Source organism: Falco biarmicus, chromosome 1, assembly GCF_023638135.1.
Source record: "Falco biarmicus isolate bFalBia1 chromosome 1, bFalBia1.pri, whole genome shotgun sequence".
Taxonomy (NCBI): Eukaryota; Metazoa; Chordata; class Aves; order Falconiformes; family Falconidae; genus Falco; species Falco biarmicus.
The window spans coordinates 26477816-26500936 of NC_079288.1; the positions used below are offsets into that span (position 1 = coordinate 26477816).

The 23121-nt window shown below is 47.9% G+C and overlaps 1 protein-coding gene across 1 annotated transcript in view; it reads right to left on the reverse strand.

Moving 5' to 3' along the window:
• The window catches only part of LOC130142533 (eosinophil peroxidase-like), a 33350-nt gene that overhangs the window by 6720 nt on the left and 3509 nt on the right, over window positions 1–23121 (reverse strand). Inside the window, 11 exon segments of the mRNA XM_056324669.1 lie at window positions 6811–7034; window positions 8708–8994; window positions 11191–11351; window positions 11732–11978; window positions 14032–14189; window positions 16678–16993; window positions 17966–18172; window positions 19277–19434; window positions 20356–20396; window positions 20648–20702; window positions 22714–22889. Coding sequence (XP_056180644.1) covers window positions 6811–7034; window positions 8708–8994; window positions 11191–11351; window positions 11732–11978; window positions 14032–14189; window positions 16678–16993; window positions 17966–18172; window positions 19277–19434; window positions 20356–20396; window positions 20648–20702; window positions 22714–22889 — 2030 coding nt within the window.

The following is a 23121-nucleotide window of genomic DNA, read 5'->3' on the forward strand; positions in this document are numbered from 1 at the left end:
AGAAAATCTTTAACGGGAGGGAGTGGGGTGAGTTGGGCACACAGACCGTCTCGCTCTCTGTGCAAGCACTGAGCCTCACCAACAAGTGAGCTGGCTGTGAGATGTGCAAGAAATCAGAAATTAGCATTATGGAGGAGAGAAAGACCAAACCAGTGATCCTAGCAGCCAGCTCCTGCCCAAAACATCTAGGGACTGGAAGGAGCAAGCTGAGCAACTGGATGCTCCTCAAGTAGAGTGGGAAAAGTGCCAAAAGTGCCAAAAGTGCCACATGTCTAGACAAGAAGACAAAGCAAGAGCAGGTACTCCTGATGTTTTCATGGCCAGAGGCAGGCACATGTTTAAGCAGCATCTGCTTAGGTAAGAAGTAAATCAAGAAAATGCAAGTATAACCTGGGAGCGCTCCAACGGCATTTCAGCTCCTAAAACCACCACATCAAAAGGATCTTTGTGGTAAGTACAGTGACTAGGCTGAGAAAGTGAAGTTTCATGATCCATCATCTGCACACTGCTGAAGCGGCTGTCACTCAAACAAGTAATAATAATAATAAATTCCAGCCAGGACTGAGAGCTGCAGATTCTCAAAAATCAATAGTGTGAGGACCCATAAAACCACACTGACTGTCGTCTGCAACCTAAAGAACAAGATCAAAGGCCCGAGAATAGTGAAATGGACAAGCCTCAGTAATATTATATGAAGAAACTGAGGGAAAGCATGATAATGAAGGCATTCCCTGTGCCCCCTGCTCCCTTGGCTTAGCCAGGGCCCCTTTCTTTTCTTTTGTGGAAAAACTGGAGAGAAGGGACTGCTCAGCTCTCCCAAGGCTTCCCTGCAGCCACAGGAGAAGCAGCCAAAGCAAAGAGCTTTGTCCACATCCTCCACACCATCCCTGCACCAGGACATGGAAAAGACAAGCACCTCACGTGTGCTCGCTGGATCCAGGCTCTGTGACCCTTCTGTACCGGTGCTACAGAGACCAGCTCCCTTCTGGAGATGGTTCACAGAGACTTGCCATGGCTCTTCATGCGTATCCAAGGTCTGATCTGGCAAACAGTTACCTCCCTAATGCTTATTAACCTTCTTAATATCTCACCAATATCAGTTACGGCTTTTCATAATTGGGTGGAGGTTGATAGGATGCGCAGCTGGTTCATCCTGACCTGCCAGGAGAGAGGCTCCTAAAACACAATGCCAGTGAAAGGCTTTTTGTGTGGTGGTCCTCCAAGGATGGCCGTAGCTTTCAAATCAAGCCTGCTGTTGTCAGGTTCCCAGTGCAAGAGGAACATCTTACACAACTCTGCACATGAAGACTAACCTAGAACATGTGCAAATAGGATCTCATGACAAAGCACAAAAAAGCTTTATTTTAAGTTACTGACAGCGATTTTTGCATACTTTCATCAAGGCTGTAAGGAAATGATGTTCCTGCAGCACACAGTGCACTCCTGAACAGGTAGTAAGCTGTAGCAAGGTGATGATTTACCCAAAGGAGCACAGCAACCCTAACAGAGCTGGTCTACATAGAACACAAGATCCTGAACCTGAGGAAAAGACAGAAAAATGTCTTCAACATAAATGGTGGTGTCCACATGGTCGAAACCAAGCATAGCCAGAGAAGGACCCACATAAGCAGATTTAGAGGCGTGAGGCCCTGTTAGACCCTCGTCGTGGCCAGCTGATGGAGGAGCGGTTCTCCACAGACCACCCAGCTGAGGGGTGGCCAACATCGCCTGGGCATTGCCGAGCTGTTCTGAACAGAAAAGTAACTCTGCACACTCAGAGCACTGGGAACAGACACACTCTCGAGAAGACATCAGATATGCAGGAGTCTGAAGCTAGGCTTATGATTATTTGGGCTTTTCAACAGCTGGTAAGTGTCTCTCAGAGTATGGAAAAAGACAAGGACATAAAGTGATAGTAAAAATCATGGCATTCCCATCTCACCATGGAGAGATAGTCAGCACAGATCTGACAAAACATTTACGCTCCAAACACACAGATAGTAAATTCTCAGCTATAATTTTCTTCTGTTGCAAGAATCCCTAGCACCGAGATCCCCCATGCTTCCATTTCAAAAGCAGTCAGATCTTGCCTAACCTGCAAGGTGTTTTCAGAAGCTACAGCTTTATTGAAGCTCCTGTTTCCAGACAAATGGATCCATGCTCAGTTGACTCCCTTTTGCCCCTGGGTCTTTGCATCCTTTCCAAAGCCTGGCTCAATTCAAGTGAATCTTAGGAAGAGGAGGGGCTTGCTCGTATCATGAACTCTCATCATGCAGCTTAAATGACTCTCCTACTCACCAGCTCTGCTAAGCCACACACATTGGCCAGAAGAGAGAGGTGGAGGCAGGGAGGGTGATCTAATCTAGTGGGAAAAGGCGAAGACAATGGTCTTGTTCGCGGTAAGCAAATGAAGGCTCAAAAGAGAATGGACTGCTGCCGATACAGCAACGCTACAAAGAGAGAAGAGTTGCTTAAGTTCACAGTTGACTCCTAAATGCAAAAGCAATGATTTCAGGATGAAATATGGGGAATTGATTCTGAAATGGGAGCAATTCCCATTGGAAACTGCAGACACAAATAGCTCCACTGGAACAGACTGGAACAAGTTATCAAAGGGCAAAGCGTTGGGACTGCTCAGTGCCAAGGATCACATCAGCCACCCAGTCTTCAGGAGGAGAACAGTACTAAAAGGAACTCATCTAGTGCATGCAGTTACTACTCAGTTAAATAACATTAACACTGATATTAAAAACTTCAGAGAGATTCCAAGGTAAATATATTAGAAATAGATCATGAAGACCAAGGAAAATATCATGCACTGTCTGCAGCTCCATGATGAATCCATGCATTGCTCAGTTTTACAAGATTTACAGATTAGCTTTGAATGCCTACTTATGAGCAAAGACATAGATGGGAATTTTCATAATGACAGGAGAAGAGTTTCTAGAAAAAAATGCATCCTGACTCATGAAGATTTCCATGGCATCTGGACAGCCCTGACAGAAATGTAACGCAACAGGCTAGAACAGCCTGTGCTATAGGACTTGCACCCATGGAGGCAGTGCACAGCACAGCCAGTTGAACGGTGAGCTGGAAAATAAAACAGTTTATCACTGTAAATCACAGAAAAATTGAGATGGGATGGGAGCCCTGGAGGTCTGCCAGCCAACCAGCTACTCAGAGCACAGTTAACTCCAAACCCAGATTAGCTTGCCCAGGGCCTTGCCTAGGCAAGTCTGGAGAATCTCCAAGGATGGAGATCCCACTAGCTTTCTGGTCCCTGTGTCCAGACTGCACTACTATCGCGGAGAATAATGTTTTCCTTTGTCTAATGGGAATTGCCCTTGTTGTAACCTGTGTCTATCACCCTTTATCCTTTCACTGTGTGCCTCTGAGAAGCATCTGGCTTCATAGCTAGTCATTAGGAAGTCGAAGACTGCAAAGAAATCACCCCCTCTCCCCTTCTCCAGACTGAGCAAATCCAGCTTCCTCAGCCTTTCTTTGTACATCATGCACTCCATCCCACTGACCACTTTGGCAGGCCTCCACTCAAGTGAAGTGTAGTCATCACTGTGAGGATGTCCTGAGCAAGATGGACATCCATTCTCTGAGCTGAAACAGCTGGGGGAGGCTGCAGGTGGGAAAGAAAGTGGATGAGAGGCCCCACCAGAGCCGGGAGGGAGAGCTGCATTTCTGAAATCAGCAGCAGAGGCTGAACAGGGCAAATGATCCCGTCCTGGCTCCTGCAGGCTGCGTACCCCATTGCAGTGGCTCCACCAGCCAGGACAGGCACCCTCCAGGCAGTTCTATTGCAACAGGTTGCATCCTGCCACACGTGTGTGTCATAGGCTTGATTGAGCAGTTTGATCAAGTTGATGGGCTAGATTAGATTTCCCAAATTTCAGTCTTGTGCTTGGTGAAAATTGGAAAAATAGGCCCTCTGTGCTTAGGGCAACCAGAAAGATCATGCGTGATTTTGAGCAGGTCAGTTCCTCTCCCTTAAGTTAATTGCTGAAGTCAAACAATAATGAATGAGATCCCCTCTGTCCCAAGGGGCTGAACAGATGCTGGATGTGCAGGTGTTAGTTTGTTAACTAGTATTAGAAAACCAAAGCTAGAGAGACAGACACCCCCCATGTCGTCAGGCATCTCACACCCATCTGTTGACTCCCTTGTAGTTCTAGCACTGGGAACTTACCCAAGAAACATGGGGCTTCAACCCACTCCAGAGCATGTTTGCATGCTTTCTGCCTTCAAAACATGCCCAGGCTTATGTTTATCCACCTACACACCCTGCAGCATTATCCCCAGCACTGCCCCTCCATCTTGGCCAAATGCTGGAACAAGTCAGTGTCTATGTCTCTTCTTTCTCGCCAAAGATCTCGCAGACATGTTTTGGGGGTGATAAGGAGGAGATTATTGTCAAGTGTTTGTTTGAACTACATCCTGCACTGGCCCTTCCGCTGTGGAATACTTCATACTGCCACATGACACAGGAGTATGGGTCAGAGATTTCAGCAAGAAATACCTCCTTTCATTAAAAATACACGGGTTCTTGAATCAACTTTTCCAATATTCCCATACAAAACCTACCACCATCCTCCGCTCAAAGTGCAAGGAACATTTTCGCCTCAGCTCAAAATTGCAGTTTATTAATCGATAACAGTAACATAGCAGACTACAGAGGAAGGAGAAAGTGGTTTTGATCCCTTTCACGAAAAGATATTGAGGGGACAAAGCTGGAGTAAAACCAGATTGGCTTTTACTTTCTTGTACATTAAAACTGTTCTTATCTTTGCCAGGACACATCCCGCCAGCTCCACAGCCCAGGGGTAAGTCACACTGGCTCGTGCCAGGCTGCAGGTATAACTTGTCATGGATTTCTGTCACACTAGATGATGCCTTAGGCTTTCTGGACTAAGGGCAAAAAATGGTGAAAAAACAGCTTGCTTCCATGTGGACAATTTCTTCATTCCATATTCAAGCAAAACCCAAAACAGGGCATTTTAAGCAAGTCTGTTTGGGGTGCCTGATAGCTATTTCTGCTTCATCTAAAGGCACAGTGAAATAAGTAGTTTTTCTTTGGAAACTGAAGTATGTACTTTTCTGTACTTACAGAATCGGGACAAAGAATAAGCAGTTATTCCAATGACCCAGTCTCTTTCTGTTTAGGCTGGCAATTTTGAAAGGAGGGTCCAAAACATGTTTTTGACAGTAAAGCTTACGGGAACACAGCGTATGTGCAATTGCCTAAGCCAGCAGATGGTTTGATTTGGAACCAGTCTCTGGATAACTCATTTTGCTTTGCTTTGAATATTGAGTGACTTGCACAGCTCTGGGACATCTTTTCATGAAGTTCTTTGACCGCTGGAATCCATCTCGCTGAAAAGACTTCATGCAAACTAAACTGAGCAGATGACAGCAATCATGCCCAAACATTTGAGGCAGTAAAAGCATAAACACAGTAAAAAATAATAATCCATCTCAGCAGCTTCCCAAGTCTGGACTTCTGGCAAATCCTCAACATTCAGCATTGAAAGTCACCAGGTGTTTCTTCTACAGGACATAAAAAGCAATGTGTTATCAAAGGAGAACAGGACACACCATAGCTCCCTGTTATCTTACGTGGCTGATTTCCACAGGTTAAGCTAGAGAAGAGGGACTGATAACTCTGGTATTAGTCCTGATTGCTCTAAAGACCTCCTGGGATCCCTCCTTGACTGCAAGATCCTACAGGTCTCACTTTTTCTGGCACCATAGAATCATTTGGGTTGGAAAAGACCTTTAAGATCACTGAGTCAAACCATTAACCCAACACTGCCAAGTTCACCACTAATCCATGGCCCTAAGTGCCACATCTGCAGTTTTTTAAACACCTCCAGGTATGGTGACTCCACCACCTCCTTGGGCAGCCCATTCCAATGCTTGACAACCTCTTTGGCAAAGAAATTTTTCCTAATATCCAATGTAAACGCTGCCAGCACATGAGGATGGCATTTACGTTTGTACCCTGCCACACTTCCAAGCTGATAACGCTGTGGAGAATATGGTGAACCACCCTCACAGAAAGTGGGAGCTGACTGCAGGTGGAGTTGTCTGACAGTGGAGGTTTGCTCCTTCTCACAGCCTGGATATCAACAGGAGAGCGTGGCAGGGCTGACTGTCACAGCAAAGGAAAGATGACGTTTTGTTAGCAGTCTACCGCTCCCAGGGGAGAGCCACTCTTTCCTACCTCTACTTCCCCTCTCTACTTCAGAGAGTATTTTGGAAGAAAAACATTAAACCTCAAGAATTTTACAAATACTGAGGCAGCCGAGGGAAATATTGTAAATACAGGCAAAACTTCCCTAGCAGAAATCAAACACCTCAATCTCTTCCATTAAGTGGGGATCTCTGTCCAAGCGCAGGGCTGCTTTTGGCCTGACCAGAATGAGCTGCCAGCCTGCTCGGAGCTGTGCAAAATACAGACCAACCAGCTAGACAGAAAGACCAGCTTCCTCGAGCCGGGCATCACTCCCCATACAGAAAAGCACAGGCATCAACAGCAAAGAGCTAAACTAAAAAGGCCTGTAAATGAGAAAAATCCCAAAGCAGGGTGCTTAGCTTGGTCTTGTAATGCCAATGCTGGAAAATCTGCATGTTGGCGGTACTACTCACGGTGGACCTGAGGAAACTACGTATCTACACATGTGCTAGATACATGCCTGACACATATGTTCAGACCTGTGTTAGGCAGCTGTTTCAGATCCTCAGGGTCTGGTTATCTCCCACAGCTGCAGGCAGGAGCTACCTGCTGTTTGAAGCTTATACCTTGCTCTGCAGCTTCCTTGGTCCTCGTTGACTTCCAGGCTATGAGGTCCAGCTTTGGGATCTTGCTGCAGCTCACAAAGCCACAAGGGTATCTGTTAGCCTTGAAAATGTGTCTTGGTACTTTAGAGATGTCGGTGTTGTCACATATTATTCGTGACAAGGAGATTTTGGCCAGTGAACAGCGCTGCAAAGGAGTAAAAACCCCTGGTTTCTCCCACCAAAACCTGCAGGAGAAAGATGATAAGAGATTTTTGCCTTCTGGCTTCTTCACATTCAAGACTCCTGCAACGTTATTTCCCACTAACACCAATAACACATTTCTTTTGCCAAGAAGAAATTTAAATTTCTATTACTTAAATTGAGCCCTGACTCACCAGCTGGATAGTTTAGCTTGCTTTTCTGCCATGGACCTATAGTAAAGCTGCAGTAGAATCAAAGCCTTGTCCTGTGTTCCCTCAAATGAGATACAGGCACCCTCTTTCAACTAGGAAAGTCTGCACATACTGTCCTGTGCGCAAGCTGTGGTTATGTCCACAGGATTGTCATGCTGGAGCCAGCCCTGTAATTACTGTCTTTAAAAAAAAAATAATCTGTTCTTGTATCCTGCCATAAGAACAGGATTTCTAGATGTGCACTAGACTGTTTTTAAGCTCCCAGTACTAGGGTTTGAGCTCATAGTAAGTCTTTCTAGGCAGAACAGTTTGCCAGAAACACTGGTCATGATCCCATTTTCAGGCTATATTGCTAGCAAGTGCAGGACCTTGCCTCAGAAATGCAGCTTAAAATGGGGCATTGTAACTCATTTCTGCACCTGATCCCCCTGAGCATCTTCAAGGCAGAGGAGGACTTCAGGTATGTTTCAAACACGACACTGCTCAAATTATTGTGCCTGGCAAGCAAACCCCAAGCCACCCATATCCTGGTGCAAGTGAAGGCCAAACACTGCTACATGTCCACATGGGTGGACATGACCCAGACCACAGGGTTCCAACTCAGAACTGGGGTGGAAAGGAGAAGCAATGAAAAATCATCTCTAAGGCCCCTGAGAGGTGCATAAGACACTGCGATGGTGCAAAGCTGTGTATTGTAAACTCAGGAGATGGGGAGGTGGACAGATGTTTAACTTCTGCAGGGCGCAGTAGCCCAGAAGAAGCAGACAGACCCACAGAGAGGGTACAGGAATGCCACCAGTGCCAGGGAAGCAGCTTGGGCTGAGCTAAGACTTAACTAAGAGAGAACAATTAATTTCTTTTACTCCCTGCAAAGCCTGACATTGTGTTAGTCCTATAGCAACTTCCCTTGGTCTGCAGGCAAATTTTCAAAACTACCCAGAGCATGAGCCACCACACTAGCAGATGCTGAGCATCTACTATCAGTGCAAGCTATTTAGGCTAATTAAACCTGACAGCTTTTTTTCTAATTGGTGAAGTCAATCCATCTAGATCCTGGTTTTCCCACCTTTAGAGCTGTACCTGTTCTTCTGGTTAAGGTATTTATATATAGTTTCCCTTTGCTGGAGTGAGCTGAGGTTTGAATACACAGTAATATGAGCCTCCCCGAAAACAGGTGTCTGCAGGAGGAGCAGAGCTCAAATGTTCACACTGGGTGAGGACCATCAGCATGGAGAAGGGCAATCCAGTCTGCACAATTTGTGATTGGCAGTGAATGGTCTGAAAGTGAAAACACTTGGCTGGGAAAGGATCTTAGCCTAGGATCTCAACCATCATCTGGACAAGCAATAAGAACATCACCAGAAAGGGAAAAAAACATCTGGAATAATAATAATAATAAAAAAAAGCAACAAACAAGAACAGTTTCCAAATCTGCATAAAGAAATATGCATAAATTCCTGTCTCCCTCTGTCCTTTGGGGTTTGAATCCCCAGCTCCTCTCTTACCTGTCCCCATCATGAATGTTTCTGAACTGGGTGCCAATGAGACAAGCCATGAGAGGCCCAACTCTGCCTCCATTCACAAAGGGCTCTGCAAGTGCCCCAATCCAAATGTCAATGTTCTTTGGTGTCCCATACAGCTGCATGAACTTCTTCGCCAGATTAGGATTCTTCAACACTCGAGCAAGTGCCTGCAATCCAGAAGGCTGCGAGAGCCCACAGAATTGTCTCCAGGAGTTATAACCTGCAAGTAGTTGGATATCAAAGCAGACAGATCAGTAACATGTTTCTCCCTCCTGTAAAGATTTTTTCCTTTCTTTCCCAAAGCTGGGGACACAGATAGGGTCCCTATATGTTTAAAACATCTTTCTAAACATTTCTTTATTTCTGTTAATGCCATCAACTTTTCACTCCTCCACAGCCAGTACATCCTGCCTGGCATTTCAATGCCGTTTGTGGAAGGGCTATGTCTTTGCAAGTGATCTCTGCTAGTGGGAGTTGCTCCACCACCTTCCAGCACTGCTTTGCTGTTCCACTCAGCAGCAATGCAGGTGCCTGTGCACAGGCTCCAGAGCCAGGGATTATCCAGAACAACCTTCTGCTGATGTGATGGAGGAACTATGGGAGACCCACACCTTGCCGAAGCTGCAGCAGAGAGCCAGAGGAGTGTCCCCAGGACATTTCAAGTAGCAAAGGAGATCTGTGTGCAGGCACTTGATCCTGCGTGTGCTGTGGCCGCCCCTAACCCTGTGCTGTGGGTGCTCAGATGAAGGCTCTGGGCACACCTAATGGCTGCCTCATCTTCACTGGGACCCAGGAACCCTAAAGGAGGTCAGGGAGCATACAACTTCAGATACCTTCAGGCAGAGCCACAGGAGAGAAGTCTTCACAAAACTCTTTGATATTACCTCTGTTGGAAGTGAACCTGGACAAGATGTTGTTGTACAACAGGACAGTGGCCAAGTACTTCCCCACACCTGACCTCCCTCGTGTCCGTGTCTAGCCACAGGTACAAGCCACCCCACACTGCAAAGAGAGCTCTACGTAGCACAGGTTACTTCAGGTGGGAGTGGGCCAGTGGACTTTGCCAGCTGGACTCATTTTCTGTACTGCAAACAGCTGAAAATCCACGGGGCCGCAACTGGTGCATAATTCTGCACCTTGGTGGAAAGGGCACGCACCCAGCAACGGGCAATTTGTGACTCAGTGTCTTATCAAATGGCCACTTATGCAGAGGAAAGGTCTGTGGAGCGCTAACGCATCCTCCTACCTGCCAGCCCAGTGAACTGTTAAGGTGCAGAGATGAGCTGCTGCTGCAGCAGTGAGCTGTGAGCAAGATGTCTAAAAATTGGGGAGAATTCAGAAAAAAAGACACAGCATATGGTGCCTGGATCACACCACTATCAAACAATTCAAGAAGACTGAGAATTTGCTTTATCAGAAAAAGAATTAGGAAGCTTTTTTGATCTTGCTATACTGTCATCACTTTCATAGGTTGTATAACACCGAGTGCAGTAACACTTGGGGTTGGGCTGAGACCCAAACGCTAGGAGCTAAACACAGATTCACACTGGGAATACACGTCTGTTCTGCTGCAGTGGAGCAGCCGTCAAGGCTGTAAGTTCACAATTTGTGGTTTAGATCAGGTTCTGCACAATAATGTTCCTAGAGACAGCATGGAAACATCGCAGCCTTCTGTTGCAGCAAAGGCAGAGCCTGTGACTGATCACACACCTGGATGTATTGCAAAGCCTCTGTCTGGGCTTAAAACCGGTGAATCCAGTACCTTTTTCATCACAGTTTCAAGGTGAGCACTATTGCATCTCCCAGGACGTTACCGACACGGCAGCTCCAGGCACTTACATCAGCCTAACAGCGCTTTTCGGCAACAACACACCCACGACCAGTTGTAAAGTCCTATCAACAATCTATTTCTCAAGACCATCTCGCAATGCCATTACACTGGTTTTGCACCTTGCAGAGCCCTGAGAATGGTTCTGACATGCTTTTTTTCTGGGACACAGTCTTTATAGAGAAATTACAATGAGGCTTTCCTCTCATGCTGTGATCTGCTCTTCCAGCCATGCGTGGCTGGGCTGGACCACTACAGATACCTGGGGAGAAGCCACGGGGGACATCTGGCCCCAGTTCTGCTCCCAAAAATTTGTTGTGGAGGTCCTTAACCAATTTTGCCATTTGAAGAGCAATACAAATGGCGCAGTTACTGAACACTTGGCTCTGCTCTTTGCAATGCCCTATGTTCTTCTGGTCACAAGTCTCCACTTGTCTCCTCCAGCTCCAGCCAGGCTTTGGTTTCACTGCTCAGCCTCCTATCCACTTACCTATGGCTGTACAGAAATTATGAAAAGGTTTAGGAAGCAGTAATTTCAGCTGAGCACGGGCTGGAGAAGTTTCTCCATGTTCAACCTCAGGAGTGTCTGATTTCCACTTGTTTTTCTTTGGAAGCTCAGCTCCCGCAGCCAACTTACCTGATCTCTGCTACGTTCCATGTTAAGCGCGGCTAAATCAAATCCAATCCTTTCAACCTGCTCAAACATCCAATCCCGGAGCTCATCCACAACCATTTGCTGCTGTGTCATCAGCTTGGCTTGATTAGCCATCAGGCTCCGGAGAAAGGGGTCAATACCACCTGCAACGGTTACAGAGGGACTTGTGAGCAGTGCAGGGTGGCAAGTGTGTGTGTGAGAGGCTCAGGAGAGCTGAATGCAGCTTATATTTAACTATAAGCTTCTAATACAAGAGAATCAATTTTCCTGCACTTCAAGAATTAAACAGAAAATACTTTGAATAAAATTGTCAGAGTCTACAGCAATTAAGCAACCAGACTGCGTGCTTCATAATAAGATGAGCCACATTTGACTGCAGCCACGTTGGGAAAAACTGCCTGGTAGTAAAGGTCACTCAACAAATTTAATGCAAACCACTTTTAGGTTTGGCTGAAGCAGGAGTGCATCCAGAGAGGGCAAAAAAGGCTGAATGAAATAAACAGAGGTGCAAGAAAGGCTTTACCTTCTTTAATGATCCTCCAGACAGCAAAGAAGGCGTTTCTGAGTTGAATTTTGGGACCCATGGGTTTGTAACTTTGACTTAAGCGGTCAACAGTTGGGGGAACTGAGGCATGAGCAAAACGAAAAGCCAGAGTGAAGACATTGGATATTCGAGGATCCACAGACTCATTGTAGCCCTGGTAGCGAGGAATCAAACCCTGGAAACTGGTTCCCAGCAGAAGAGGCAGGTAGTCCCTGTAGGTTATAATCTAGGGGGAAACAAGGAAAGTGTGAGTCATTAATTGCTTGGCCATCAGTTTCTTTGGAAGCAAAGTTCTGGTTTGTGTCTCCAGCTACAGGAGCTGTTACACTGAACTACTTTGATGGGAGTTATGTAGGAGATCTTGCTAGCACAGATGCGAAGCAGAGAGACTCCCCAGGACCAATCTTTCTTTCACCTCATCAGACCTTCACCCAGCTGCTCTGGCAGTCCAGCGAGGGTCCTTTCTGGCACCACTGAGTGACATTTTGGTTTCTTCAGCTCCATGGCTTTGGTTCAAAGCATCTTCTATACTAGCCATGGTACCATGGCACAGGTGGTGCAGCTCCAGGCACAGACACTGCAGGCCACTGCCTGGGCTCCTGGTTTCTCCAGCCATGCATGGTGTCATCTCTACACTCTCTAGCAGTGATGAGGTTTGTGTGGACATGCAGTGATTTCCATGAAAATGCTAAGTGGACTTAACTGCTCCAGGAAGATCAGGAAGCACAGACTCTGCTTGTGCCTGACCTACGCTCATCCTCTACCAGTGCACTGGGATCCAGCACTCAAGTGTCCCCAGACATGCTCCTCCCTGCCTCAACAGCTTGGCAGGTCAGAGCAAGAAGAAAGCCTGCCAAATCCTCCTTGTCCTATAGGTAGAGGCCATCCCCATCAGCCAGGTAGAACTGAATTTACTCCTCCCTCCCACCTACATGCTTCACATGACAAAGAAAAAGTCAACAGTGTTGGCACAGATGTTATCACCACCCACGAGCAGCTGTGTTAGTCCTCCCATAGTAAAGATGTCCAACTCTAGTCTCATGTCTCTTTGGGACATTGAGGAGGGTGCACAATATAATTTTTAAAAAAATCAGATTCTGTGTCAGTAGGTGAAAATAATTCATAGAATTGTAGAATGGTTTGGGTTGGAAGGGACTTCAAAGATCACCTAGTTCCAACCCCCTCACCATGGGCAGGAACATCTCCCACCAGACCAGCTTGCCCAAAGCCCTGTCCCACCTGGCCCTGACCCCTGCCAGGGATGGGGCACACACAGCTGCTTGGGGCAGCCTGTGCCCGTGTCACCACCCTCGCAGTGAAGAATTTCTTCCTCATATCTAATATAAATCTGTCCTCTTTCAGTTCAGTTGTTTTCAGTTTAGTTGAAAATTGCAGGGTGAAACCATTCATCTAAACATGCTGATGGAGACAATGTTTTTAGTGCAGTTGTTTGAGTCTCTCCACATTGGCTTACCCAACATGTTTATTCAACAGCACTATATTTAAACTGACAGTTGTAAAAATTTAAACCTTTTGATATTCCTGCTTGTTTGTTTGTTGAGCCAACTCAGAAGACAAGTTTCCAATTAGTCATGATTAAGGACCGCCTTTGGAAACCCCATGTCGTCTTCTCTCATAGGAGCCTGCTTTTTCTGTTGGCTGTGAAACCTCATCTGGCTTTGAAGCTGGTCCTGTTCTAAACCAGAGGTTGGACAAGAGACCTGGAGAGGTCCCTTCCAAGCACAGAAATTTTTCTGTGACTGTAGGATCTCATTTAGGGCAAAGTCTGTGCTGCAGCACAGTCCCAAGGGACTCTCTGCCACAAAGCAGTGAGGACAGAGGAATGCCATGGCTGGTTGCATGCACCAGCACATGGGGCTTCTTGAGAGGATGACTCACAACTCAGAGGAATTTTGATCCAAATCTCCAATACCATTTTTACCCTGTACCAAACACTGGCTAGAAAAGCTTCTCCTCTGACTTCTCTGTCCTCACATTTCTCAAACACAGATGTGCAGTTTAAAACCCATTAAGCAATTTGGAAATTTAACAGTAGAGGGACATCAAAGATTCAGGGGGACCCCTCTGTGTGTGTTATTTCAGGTATCTCCATGTGATTTTTGTTTTGGGCAAAAGGAGCTGGTGGAAAGAATCGGGTCATTTGCACCTCAAAATACCACACCCGTTGGACACCCCACAGTAAAAACCCCATCAAGTTCATTCTGTGATACTGCAAGACAAGGCAGAAGAGCCAGGACATACAACATGGTGGCTGGTACCTGGATCATGGCACCCAGGATCTTTCGTGCCTCCTGGTAGACCTTCTCTCCATTCCAGTGGGGATTTAATCTCTTCAGCTGCCTAGCCAGGCGGTTGTGCTCCCGCAGAAAGAGCGTATGCATGCATGTCAGCTCCAGCATCTCATTTGCTCGAGAACCTAGGAGTACCACAAGTGAGCAGACTGGTACTGCCAGCAACCTGCGTGTGCTTGGCTGCTTCCCCCTGGAAGGAGGCAAATGTCGCGTTGGGAAGCATGCAGAGAGACATTTTTAGATGTCTCAGTATCTGCACTGTGAAGATGACTGGTAAGAAACACACAGGAGGAGAAGGAAACCAGGGTCTCCAGGCCCCAAGAGCTGGAGAGCACCAGTGAAAAGCCATTTATCTGCCAAGGCAGCAAAAGCCAAGATGCCCCCACGGTTGCGCTCAGCAACACAGAGAGATGGGCAAGTTTTTGGGGTTTTTCAAACAAGGGCTAGAAGCATTAACTTAAGCTAAATAAAGCAGGTGTTCTGCAGGCTCTCATATCAGAGAGACTGTCTCACAGCTCAAGAGAGAAATGGAAATGGGCAGAAGGAGGTCAGAATGGCCAAGGGAGCTCTGAAAGTCAGAAGGCATCCTTCAAACCAGCTGAAGCTAGGGCCAAAGTGAGATAACTGTCATAATCAAGCCCCCTGGTGAGCAAAAGTAAAAAGCAAAAGGAGTCACAACGTAGAGGAATAAGTTACAAACGGCATCACAATGAAATATAAAATCCTTCTTCAAACATCTAGGGCAGGAAACCCAAGAGTAAGCAGGTGATGAGGGTATAAAGAGGCACTCAGAGAAGAGTAAATGTGTCGTATTTAGCCTCCAAGTCCCATAGTAAATAGAGGGATTGGCTCTTGCATTCAGCACAGAGCCCTTTTCATTTACTGTCAAAGGCTGTCTGTAAGAGGCTGCGGAAGAAGAAACAAAAGCAGCACTGTGAGGTTTCCTCAAGCAGAACACACACCCAGGGATTCCAGCAGAGCTCCAGCGGGACATCGCTGAACCCTGTTAGGCAACTGCACGCATGAAATTTCCCCAGTTCTCAGGGACCGGAAAAGTCACAAATAAGACACTGAATTTTCAAAGGAGCTTCTGAGCCAGCCTGACTGTTCCCTACACTACCCAGCTACGGAGCAGCGATGGCTCCAGCCCCTAGCTGACGAGTCCTGGGGGCTGGGAGCCCATGTGGGAAGCACCCAATGCACCTGCCCATTATGCTCCTCACTGGGCATCTGCCTTTGGCCACAGGTCTTGCATGGTCCTCACCAAGGAGAGACCTGCACAGAACTGCGGAAGCAGCTGAAGATGTGAAACAATGGATGGGACAGATGGAGAGCTGTGGGAGGCTGAAGGAGACCATAAACCACCAGGAGTTTAAAAGGAGGGTGCTAGAGGATGACAGCAAGCAGAGCTCTGCCACTGGTCCCACAACTAGGACCTGATGGTATCCAGGGACCATGGGGATGATGTCCAGAGGAGCTTAGGCCAGATAGGTAGGGGGCCAAGGGAACAGAAATCAGCTCCACAGCTGATGAGATGTGCTGTGCCCTCAAGCTTTCTCCAGCAGTGTCATGGACAGTCCAGGTGGCCAGAGCCAGCAGGAGTTGGCCAGGAGGTCCTGCTTGTCAAAAGAAAAGGAACAGGGAGTGAGACACAGATTCACAAGGTATATCAGAAATATCCCTCCCCGGGGTCTTAGGCTTTAGCAACATCCTGGTCCTCACCAGCAGGGTCCAGGCAGAAGGGAGCAATGCTGTAGGCTCCAGAAGGTTAGTTATCTTGTCTCTGTGTGCTGGGACAGGAGAAGATAGCAAACGGCAGCAGACAGGAAGGTTGTGGTGACTGTGCGGTGTTTTGGCTGGAGGGGAGGCATGGCTTTGGCACGCTGTGCCCAGGACAGAAGGAGTTATTCCACGTTGAAGAAGTAGACAGGAGGATACCAGAAGTGTGACAAAGGATAAATGGACCAGGAGGCCATCCTGATGGACTGAAGGCCTATGCTGATGTCCTGGCTGGCATGCTGTCAGTGCACCCTCAGACTTCAGTGGTGGGGACATGTCTTAAAAGGTCACCCTGGTCTGTGGCTAGCCTCATCCTCAGCCCAGCTGGGATCTAAGCTCTCACAGTGCAGCAGATACACTGATATGCAACAGCCCAGGCAAATGTTTCATGCGGAAACATTTCAAGCACCAACACATTTCAACATTTCAAGCACCAACACACCTGTACCTGTCCTGACAGAAGAGAGATGGCTACCAAATTACAAATATAGACAAGCCATTGCCTTCAGGCCAGTCTGCTATTGCTGCATTTGCTTGGTTCCATCGTGGCAGTGGTTCCCAGGTCACCTCCAGCAGCCCCATGTGCTCCCTGGGCCCTACGCCGGAGCTGCTGAGCACAGATGGGACAGCTTCACTCCATGCATACAATCACAAAGAAGACTTGAATGCAGTGAAGACCTTTTCCTACTTAGCACAGCCTGTCTCAGTCTTTTGTGACGTTTTGCTATGCTCCATTTTCTACTTAAGAAAACCAAACAAATAAAGAAATGAACTGGAGCTGGGGGAGTTGTTTGCTCTGGATTTCAGGGTTAGGGGTGCCAGCACACAACTTACCTGCAAGAAAGCAAGGGATTTTAGCTTCCTTGTTGGCTGTAAGACATGGGCTCTTCTGCATGTTGCTGAAGGGCATATATGCCTTCCCCCTATCAGTGAAATTCTGGTTAACAGCCAGCAAGCCCAGCTGGCTGGTCTGATTCCTCAGTGTGTTGGCCAAAGACACTTCACTGCCATACACCATGCTGCCATCAAGAAAGGAGGTGATGGCATTGATCTGATCTCGAATTGCTGTGCCGCCGGTACAAGCAGGAGCTGAGCGGGTGAAAGGAAGGCAATCTTTCGTGTTTTTAATTCGTGGGTCATTGAGTGGGATCTGAAGATAGATAAAAAAAATAAGTCATCACTAGTTCAGGGGTGCAGAAACGGCACTGTGATACTACAGCCGTAAGAAAAGCCAGGCAGGATCCATTTCAAAGACAGTCCCCATGCTAGACAGCATGGAGGTCAGTCAAAAATCCCAAATAGGAAGGGTCAGAATGACAGTGGGGGTGCTATTTTAGGAGTCCAAGACCCAAATATGCATGAAAGCCTGGAGATGCCTAAATTTCCATTAAGATACCTAAACTTTTCCCCCTGAATATATAAATATCAGATTCAATCTTTAAAGCTTCCTATCTCATGTTGGAGTCTAGTGTCTGTATCTACATTATTGACAGCTGTCATGCAGAACTTGTGACCCTGCCTGCATTCTCAGATGCATGTTGGGCAAACACTTGGTGCTTGCTCTGTCCATTCACAGTTTTTCTTGACAGGACAGACGGGTACATGGGACAACCAGAGCCACAGTACCTCTTCAAAGGCAGAAGAGCAGGGCTGCAGGGTGGACGCGTACATCACTAAGCATTGACCGGAGCAGAGGCTGCAATGTGACTTGTGCTAATGCCTTGGCCACTGTTGGGAGATGCTCACCACTCCCTTGCCCCATGCACTACTGAGCATTGAACCATCAAATGGGCAAGGGTTTGCTGGGGTATTGACACATGTACTATAATCCAGGTATCACCCATGTTGTCTTCGCACCATACCCCCAAAACAAAGCCATATCATTGAGAGAGATGGGTAAATGGTTGGAGATGGGGGGAAGACAGGTTGGGGCTGTGTCTGACATCTGGGGACAGCCCCTGGGATCCAGCACTGCTACCTTACAGAGAGCTGTCTGACCCCCTTGGCCTGTTCTGGGAGGATGTCCCTCTGTGGCCAAGGACCTGGGGAGCCACCAGCATCTCCTGGCTGGAAGGCAGATACCCTCTCCCTCTCTTCCCTGCTAGAGAAAGGCTGGCTGTACCTTGATGGGGAAGCAAGGGGGCTGCTTGGCACAGCTGATGTCACAGTCCACATTGCCACTGAAGGTGACTCGGGCTGGGGTGTCTGGACTGAAATCCAGGTCATGGTCAATAAACTGGCCCCACTGCATGAACATGAGTGATCTCTGCTGGTCCATCCTGAGCTGCCCAGGGGGGAAGCGGACAATCTCATTTGACACCTTTCCAACCTGCAGGGGAGGAAGGCAGAACATGTGTGTTAGGAAATTACTCGTATGAATGGGTGCGTCTGTTTGTATGGCCATCAGCAAGAATTCATGATGCATTTCTTACACTTCACAGAAAAAAACCCAAATCTCTGCTGCCTGAGCTGGAAGGCATTACTGAGTGCCTCCTTTGCTGAGCATTGCACTGTCCTGGCCCTAGCCAGGTTTCTGAGCCTCTAGGCCGAGTACATCCCTTGGTGGATATACGGACACAGCTAAGCATGAACCATACTGAATAACCGGGAAAGAGAGGTAACAGATTTTAAAAGACCAATTTGAAATAGAAGTGTGGAAAAAAATAGTTGTTGGGAATTTCTGAAAGTTATCTCAGTGAACTCCCAAAGCCCTTTTTCCTTCTCATCCCTTCTCCATCCATCACACTTCCCCACCAGTTCTTCCTTCACGTATTCCTACAAGAGAAGTGGTCAAAACTTTGCTCAAGCCCTGACGCTGTGCTGCAGAACAGTTCGGAAGTACAACAAAAGCACAAGTGTCAGGCACACAACCCAGAAAATCACAGAGCTCCTCACTAGCACTGTCGTTGCACCAAGCCCCAGTGAGCAGAAACCACATCACAGCGTCCCCACTCCAGGCCCCATGAGAGCCACACACCCCACCACAGGTCACCCCGCCGTGGACCCACACACAGAATTTCTAGCTGGATGGTTTTTATTCTGGGGATTCTTTTTTCATTTTTATCCTCTGGCATATTGCTTTTCAGGAGACAACCAGCTTCCACAAACAAATCAAAAAAAGGTGAGCAAATCACTTTGGCTTAAACGCAGTTAATTTAAAAGAACACATTGAGTAATTCTTTCTTAATCCTGCAATTCTGCAGTTATCAGATTTATTTTCCTTTGCTCTTCCTCACAGCATGGGAGTTAGAAAGTATTTCTGTTAGATCACCCTGAAGATTCTCATATGATCAAGCTGGAGCTGGTGAATTTAACTTCCTCCCCCTGATCCCCCCCACGGCAGCTGCTGAGCATGCACTTGGACACCTGTGATCTATCCAAGGACCGACAGTCCCTGAGCCCTGGTACGGCATTTTCAGATAACAAACATTACCAGTGGAAAGGGGAATCCAGAGAAACGCTTTTCTTCTGTCCACCCACGGGGGATTGACACACCGTCCTCATATTCTGCTGGCAACCATCTGACCAGGGCTCTGTTTGAAGCTCCTAGTGATGGGTTTCTCCTGTTGGAGTGAATGGAAGAACAGCAAACTATTAGCGTCATTAGGATAATGGCAGGGCCAAGCGCTCATAGATGTAGAGAGGGACAGGAACCTTGGAATGGGATCACACAGCAATGTACAATGGTTGGAAGCTACTGCAGCCCTGTGGGTTTGGTGCTATCAATAAGCCTCATGTTTAATAATAACAACAATAATAGTAACACACACCAAGCCTCAGCTTCTCCCAGGCAAGAACCCAGGTTGCTGGTGACTCCTTGTGTCATCCAGCCTGAAGAAGGGCCCTTGACTCCAGGCCATGAGTGGAAAACAAAGGTGAAAGCTTAACATCAGAGAAAAGGGGTAGCGACTTATGCCTGTTCATTTAATGGTATTACCAGTGATCTTTAATAGAAGCAGGCTGATTTGGATTGTGAGCCTTACTATGCTGTAATTGGAGTAAGTGGTTATTGTAGTTTGATTAGACCATTAAAACCTTAGACTAACAATATATTTCATTTTGGAGTCCATGTATAATATGTGTTCTCGGGTTGCCGGTCATACACCGTGTGTCACACTGCCTAGGGCCAAGCAATGGAGGGACACAGAGCACAGGGAACAGTTGAGCCCATCTTCTCCAGGGCTTCAGGGTCTGGTTTATGTGATGGGCCTGTCCTTATCCCAGAGCCCCCTCCTGAATGAAGACACCACTGTCTGAAAATTGAGGAGGCAGGTAGCTCTCTCCCTGCTTCTTATACAGATACCTGAAGGCTAAAGCCTTCCCTAGGCAGGCATTGCTGTCTGAACTCCTTCCTCTGCCCAAGGTGCTCCCAGGGGATGCTCTGCCCACTGGGCTCTCAGTAACAGGAGAAGGATGGGGAATGCTCCTAGGCTGTCCCTTTTAAAACACTCTTTAGTACAGCCTCCCTTGTCTCCCACATTACAGTCATGCCCCTCCATTTGTCCACGGGACACGCAGAAGGTGCTCTCTCACAGCCCGCATGCCCAGATTTCCTCCTACACAGCGTGGGGCAGGGCGACAGCCAGACAGATCATGCCCCAGTATGGGTTTGGGTCAGGAAGCCCTTTGAGACCCTGCAACGGGGCAGAGCCAGACAAAGCACAGAGAAAGCAAAAAGATGCAGCCTGGTAACAGAGACCCTGGGCTGAAAAGTCAGTCCCCAATACAGAGCTATTCATATTTTGGCCAAAGAACTAGTTCATGTACAACACCATGAACCCTCGAAGCAAGACTAATTAAAAGCTGGTCACATCCGCTTGCCTTGAAAATCATCCCCAGCTGATCTGGTGTCAGCAAGTCTGCCAGGTAACAACAGAGGAAACATGCCGTAACACACTGTCCCTGCTGGGTTTGCAGGGCCTCCCAGGCTCAGCAACAAGTTTTCCTTCTTGCACCCTTGAAATGGTTTCTGATCACAGTATCATCTGTAAGAGCGTCAGGGGCTGTTATTTAAGGTCTTGCTGCTCAAAGATGTGCCGAGGATGCTCTCTAGAGCAGCAGATTGCTTTTTCTGGTTTGGAAAGCATTAAACCTAGCAAAGTTGTGGTCAAATCATATTTATGATTACACATTAGGCCTGTGCAGCAGTGGAATTATTTTCTAGCACTAGCAACCTGTCGCAACACAAGCAAACTAGTTGGCTGCAACAAGGCTTTTACCACCCCATACCAGGTTAACTTCAGTAAGTAGTTCCTACGCCTTGCCTGGCACAGCCACTGATCCCCCACAAGGTTTCAAAGGTTCATCTACTGTTCGTGCTGTTTCTTCATACTCTTCAGGCCAGCCCCTCCACTTTCTTGCCTCTGCTGAACCTGTCTCTCCTACATCCAGAGCGAGCGAGCGAGCGAGCGAGCGAGCGAGCGAGCGAGCGAGCGAGCCTGCCTGCCCTGCCCTCTGCTCCTTCCATGTTTCTCTTCATCCAGTGCCCATCTTTTGTACCCCTCAAGAGCTATTTAACTACTTAGCAGGAACCAGCCACAGCTGCACCTTATCCACATCAGCCAACCCACGCCCCTGAAGCCAGCCCACAGCTGTACATCATCAATGTTAATTAACCCAGCTTCATTTCTCTACAATTCCTCCCTTTTTTTCCCCTTAACATTTCATACCTCATGTTGTTAAGAATCATCACAACCTTTTCACAAATACATTTTTCATGCAGTCTTCTATAATTCCTCTACAGCAACCCTTTTGCTTTTCTCTCCCCTCCCTTTTTATCTCCACCCTAAGGTGCTAACAGCTACAGTCATCCTAGTGGTGTGCCACAAGGTTTTCCCCCCTGGGAAGCAGCCACCAGTGTGACACCACTGTTCAGAGCTGCCTGGAGAAGAAACCATCAGATGGCTGGGCAGGACGGGGGGACCTGGCCTCGCGTTCCCAGCATGTGGGTTTCCCCAAGCGTAGGAGAGAAGCGGCCAAGGTCAGCGGCAGAGCCTTCTGGGCTGTAGCTGCTAGCACACCCTGTCCTGAGGCCCTCGGAGGTTCCCTGGTCACTGCTGCCGGGAGGTGGCAGCCGGGTGGGCTGGGGGGGCTCAGTATCACTGCTGCACGCAGGGGCTGGAGCCCAGCGCTGCCTCCCTCCTCCTGCTCTGCCCGTGCTGGAGGATGCTGGAGCAGCCCGTGGCGGGTGTCTGGGCCTGGCGCTGCTCTGCTGTAGCGCTGCGCATCCCATGAGTTCACCTTTCTATGGCAGGAGCCCGCCTGGTGCCTCCCTGAGCTGTTTCTCTCACCGCCCCCGATTTGCCTTCTGCTTTCAGCAAACTGGTCTTGCCAGGCAGCCAGGATTGCCACCTCATGGAGGACTTTGCTCCTTCAAGACACACACTGAAATGTCCTTTCACATTGCTCCGTTTGCATTCCCTATTTGTGCCTTCCTCATAGCATGCTGTTCCCGACTCAGAACCATCTGGCAGGGACTTTTGACTATTGCTAGCTGGAGCCTGGCAGAAAAATGACTTATGCTGGGGTTGAGTCACATCCTCTGTGTTTGCTCATTCCTTACTCAAGCAAAAGAATATCATCTAGCAAAGTCTGACAAGCTTTGACTCATCGGTACATTAACTGCTATATTGCACAAAGAACCAGGGAAGTGCACAAAGCACTTCCATTAACTGATAAACCCCCAAATAATTTTTTAAGGTAGAGAGCACAGAAAAACACCTCAGCTTTGCCTCACTGCGGTCACATGCGAGGGATTTGTGGTGCATCATGACCCCCTTTCACCCCGTCTTCCCAAGCCCCACAAAGCCCCATTGATCAAGCCCCGTATCTTTCTCCCCTGCCCTCCTCCCAGCAAAGTGCAACCCCTACCTGTGACATTGAAGTTGCCCCTCACAGCCCGTTGCAGCTTCTCCTTGAGGAGGGCCAGGGTGGTCTCCATGTAATCTGCAGCCCGAACGGCAGCCCGAGTCCCTGCTACTGGCTGCTTGAAATATCGCAGAAGCTCTACGGGGGTCAAGGCATCGTTCTGCAGGTGCTCCTTTATGCTGCAAGAGAGAATAACACAACATCTGCAGGACTGAAATGGGGCAAAGCCAGGAGTCCTGCAGGTTACACACCAGTGCGCCAGGCACCCCAGCTCTCCTAGTGCGTCACCAGTCTGAACTGCAAACCAAGGCAGCGTCATCTACCTCCCCGCGTGGTAGCTGGGGGAGACCAGGGCCGCTCCTGCCACGCTCGGCAGAGGAGCAGTGCGAGTTGCAGGAAAAGAATCTCTTA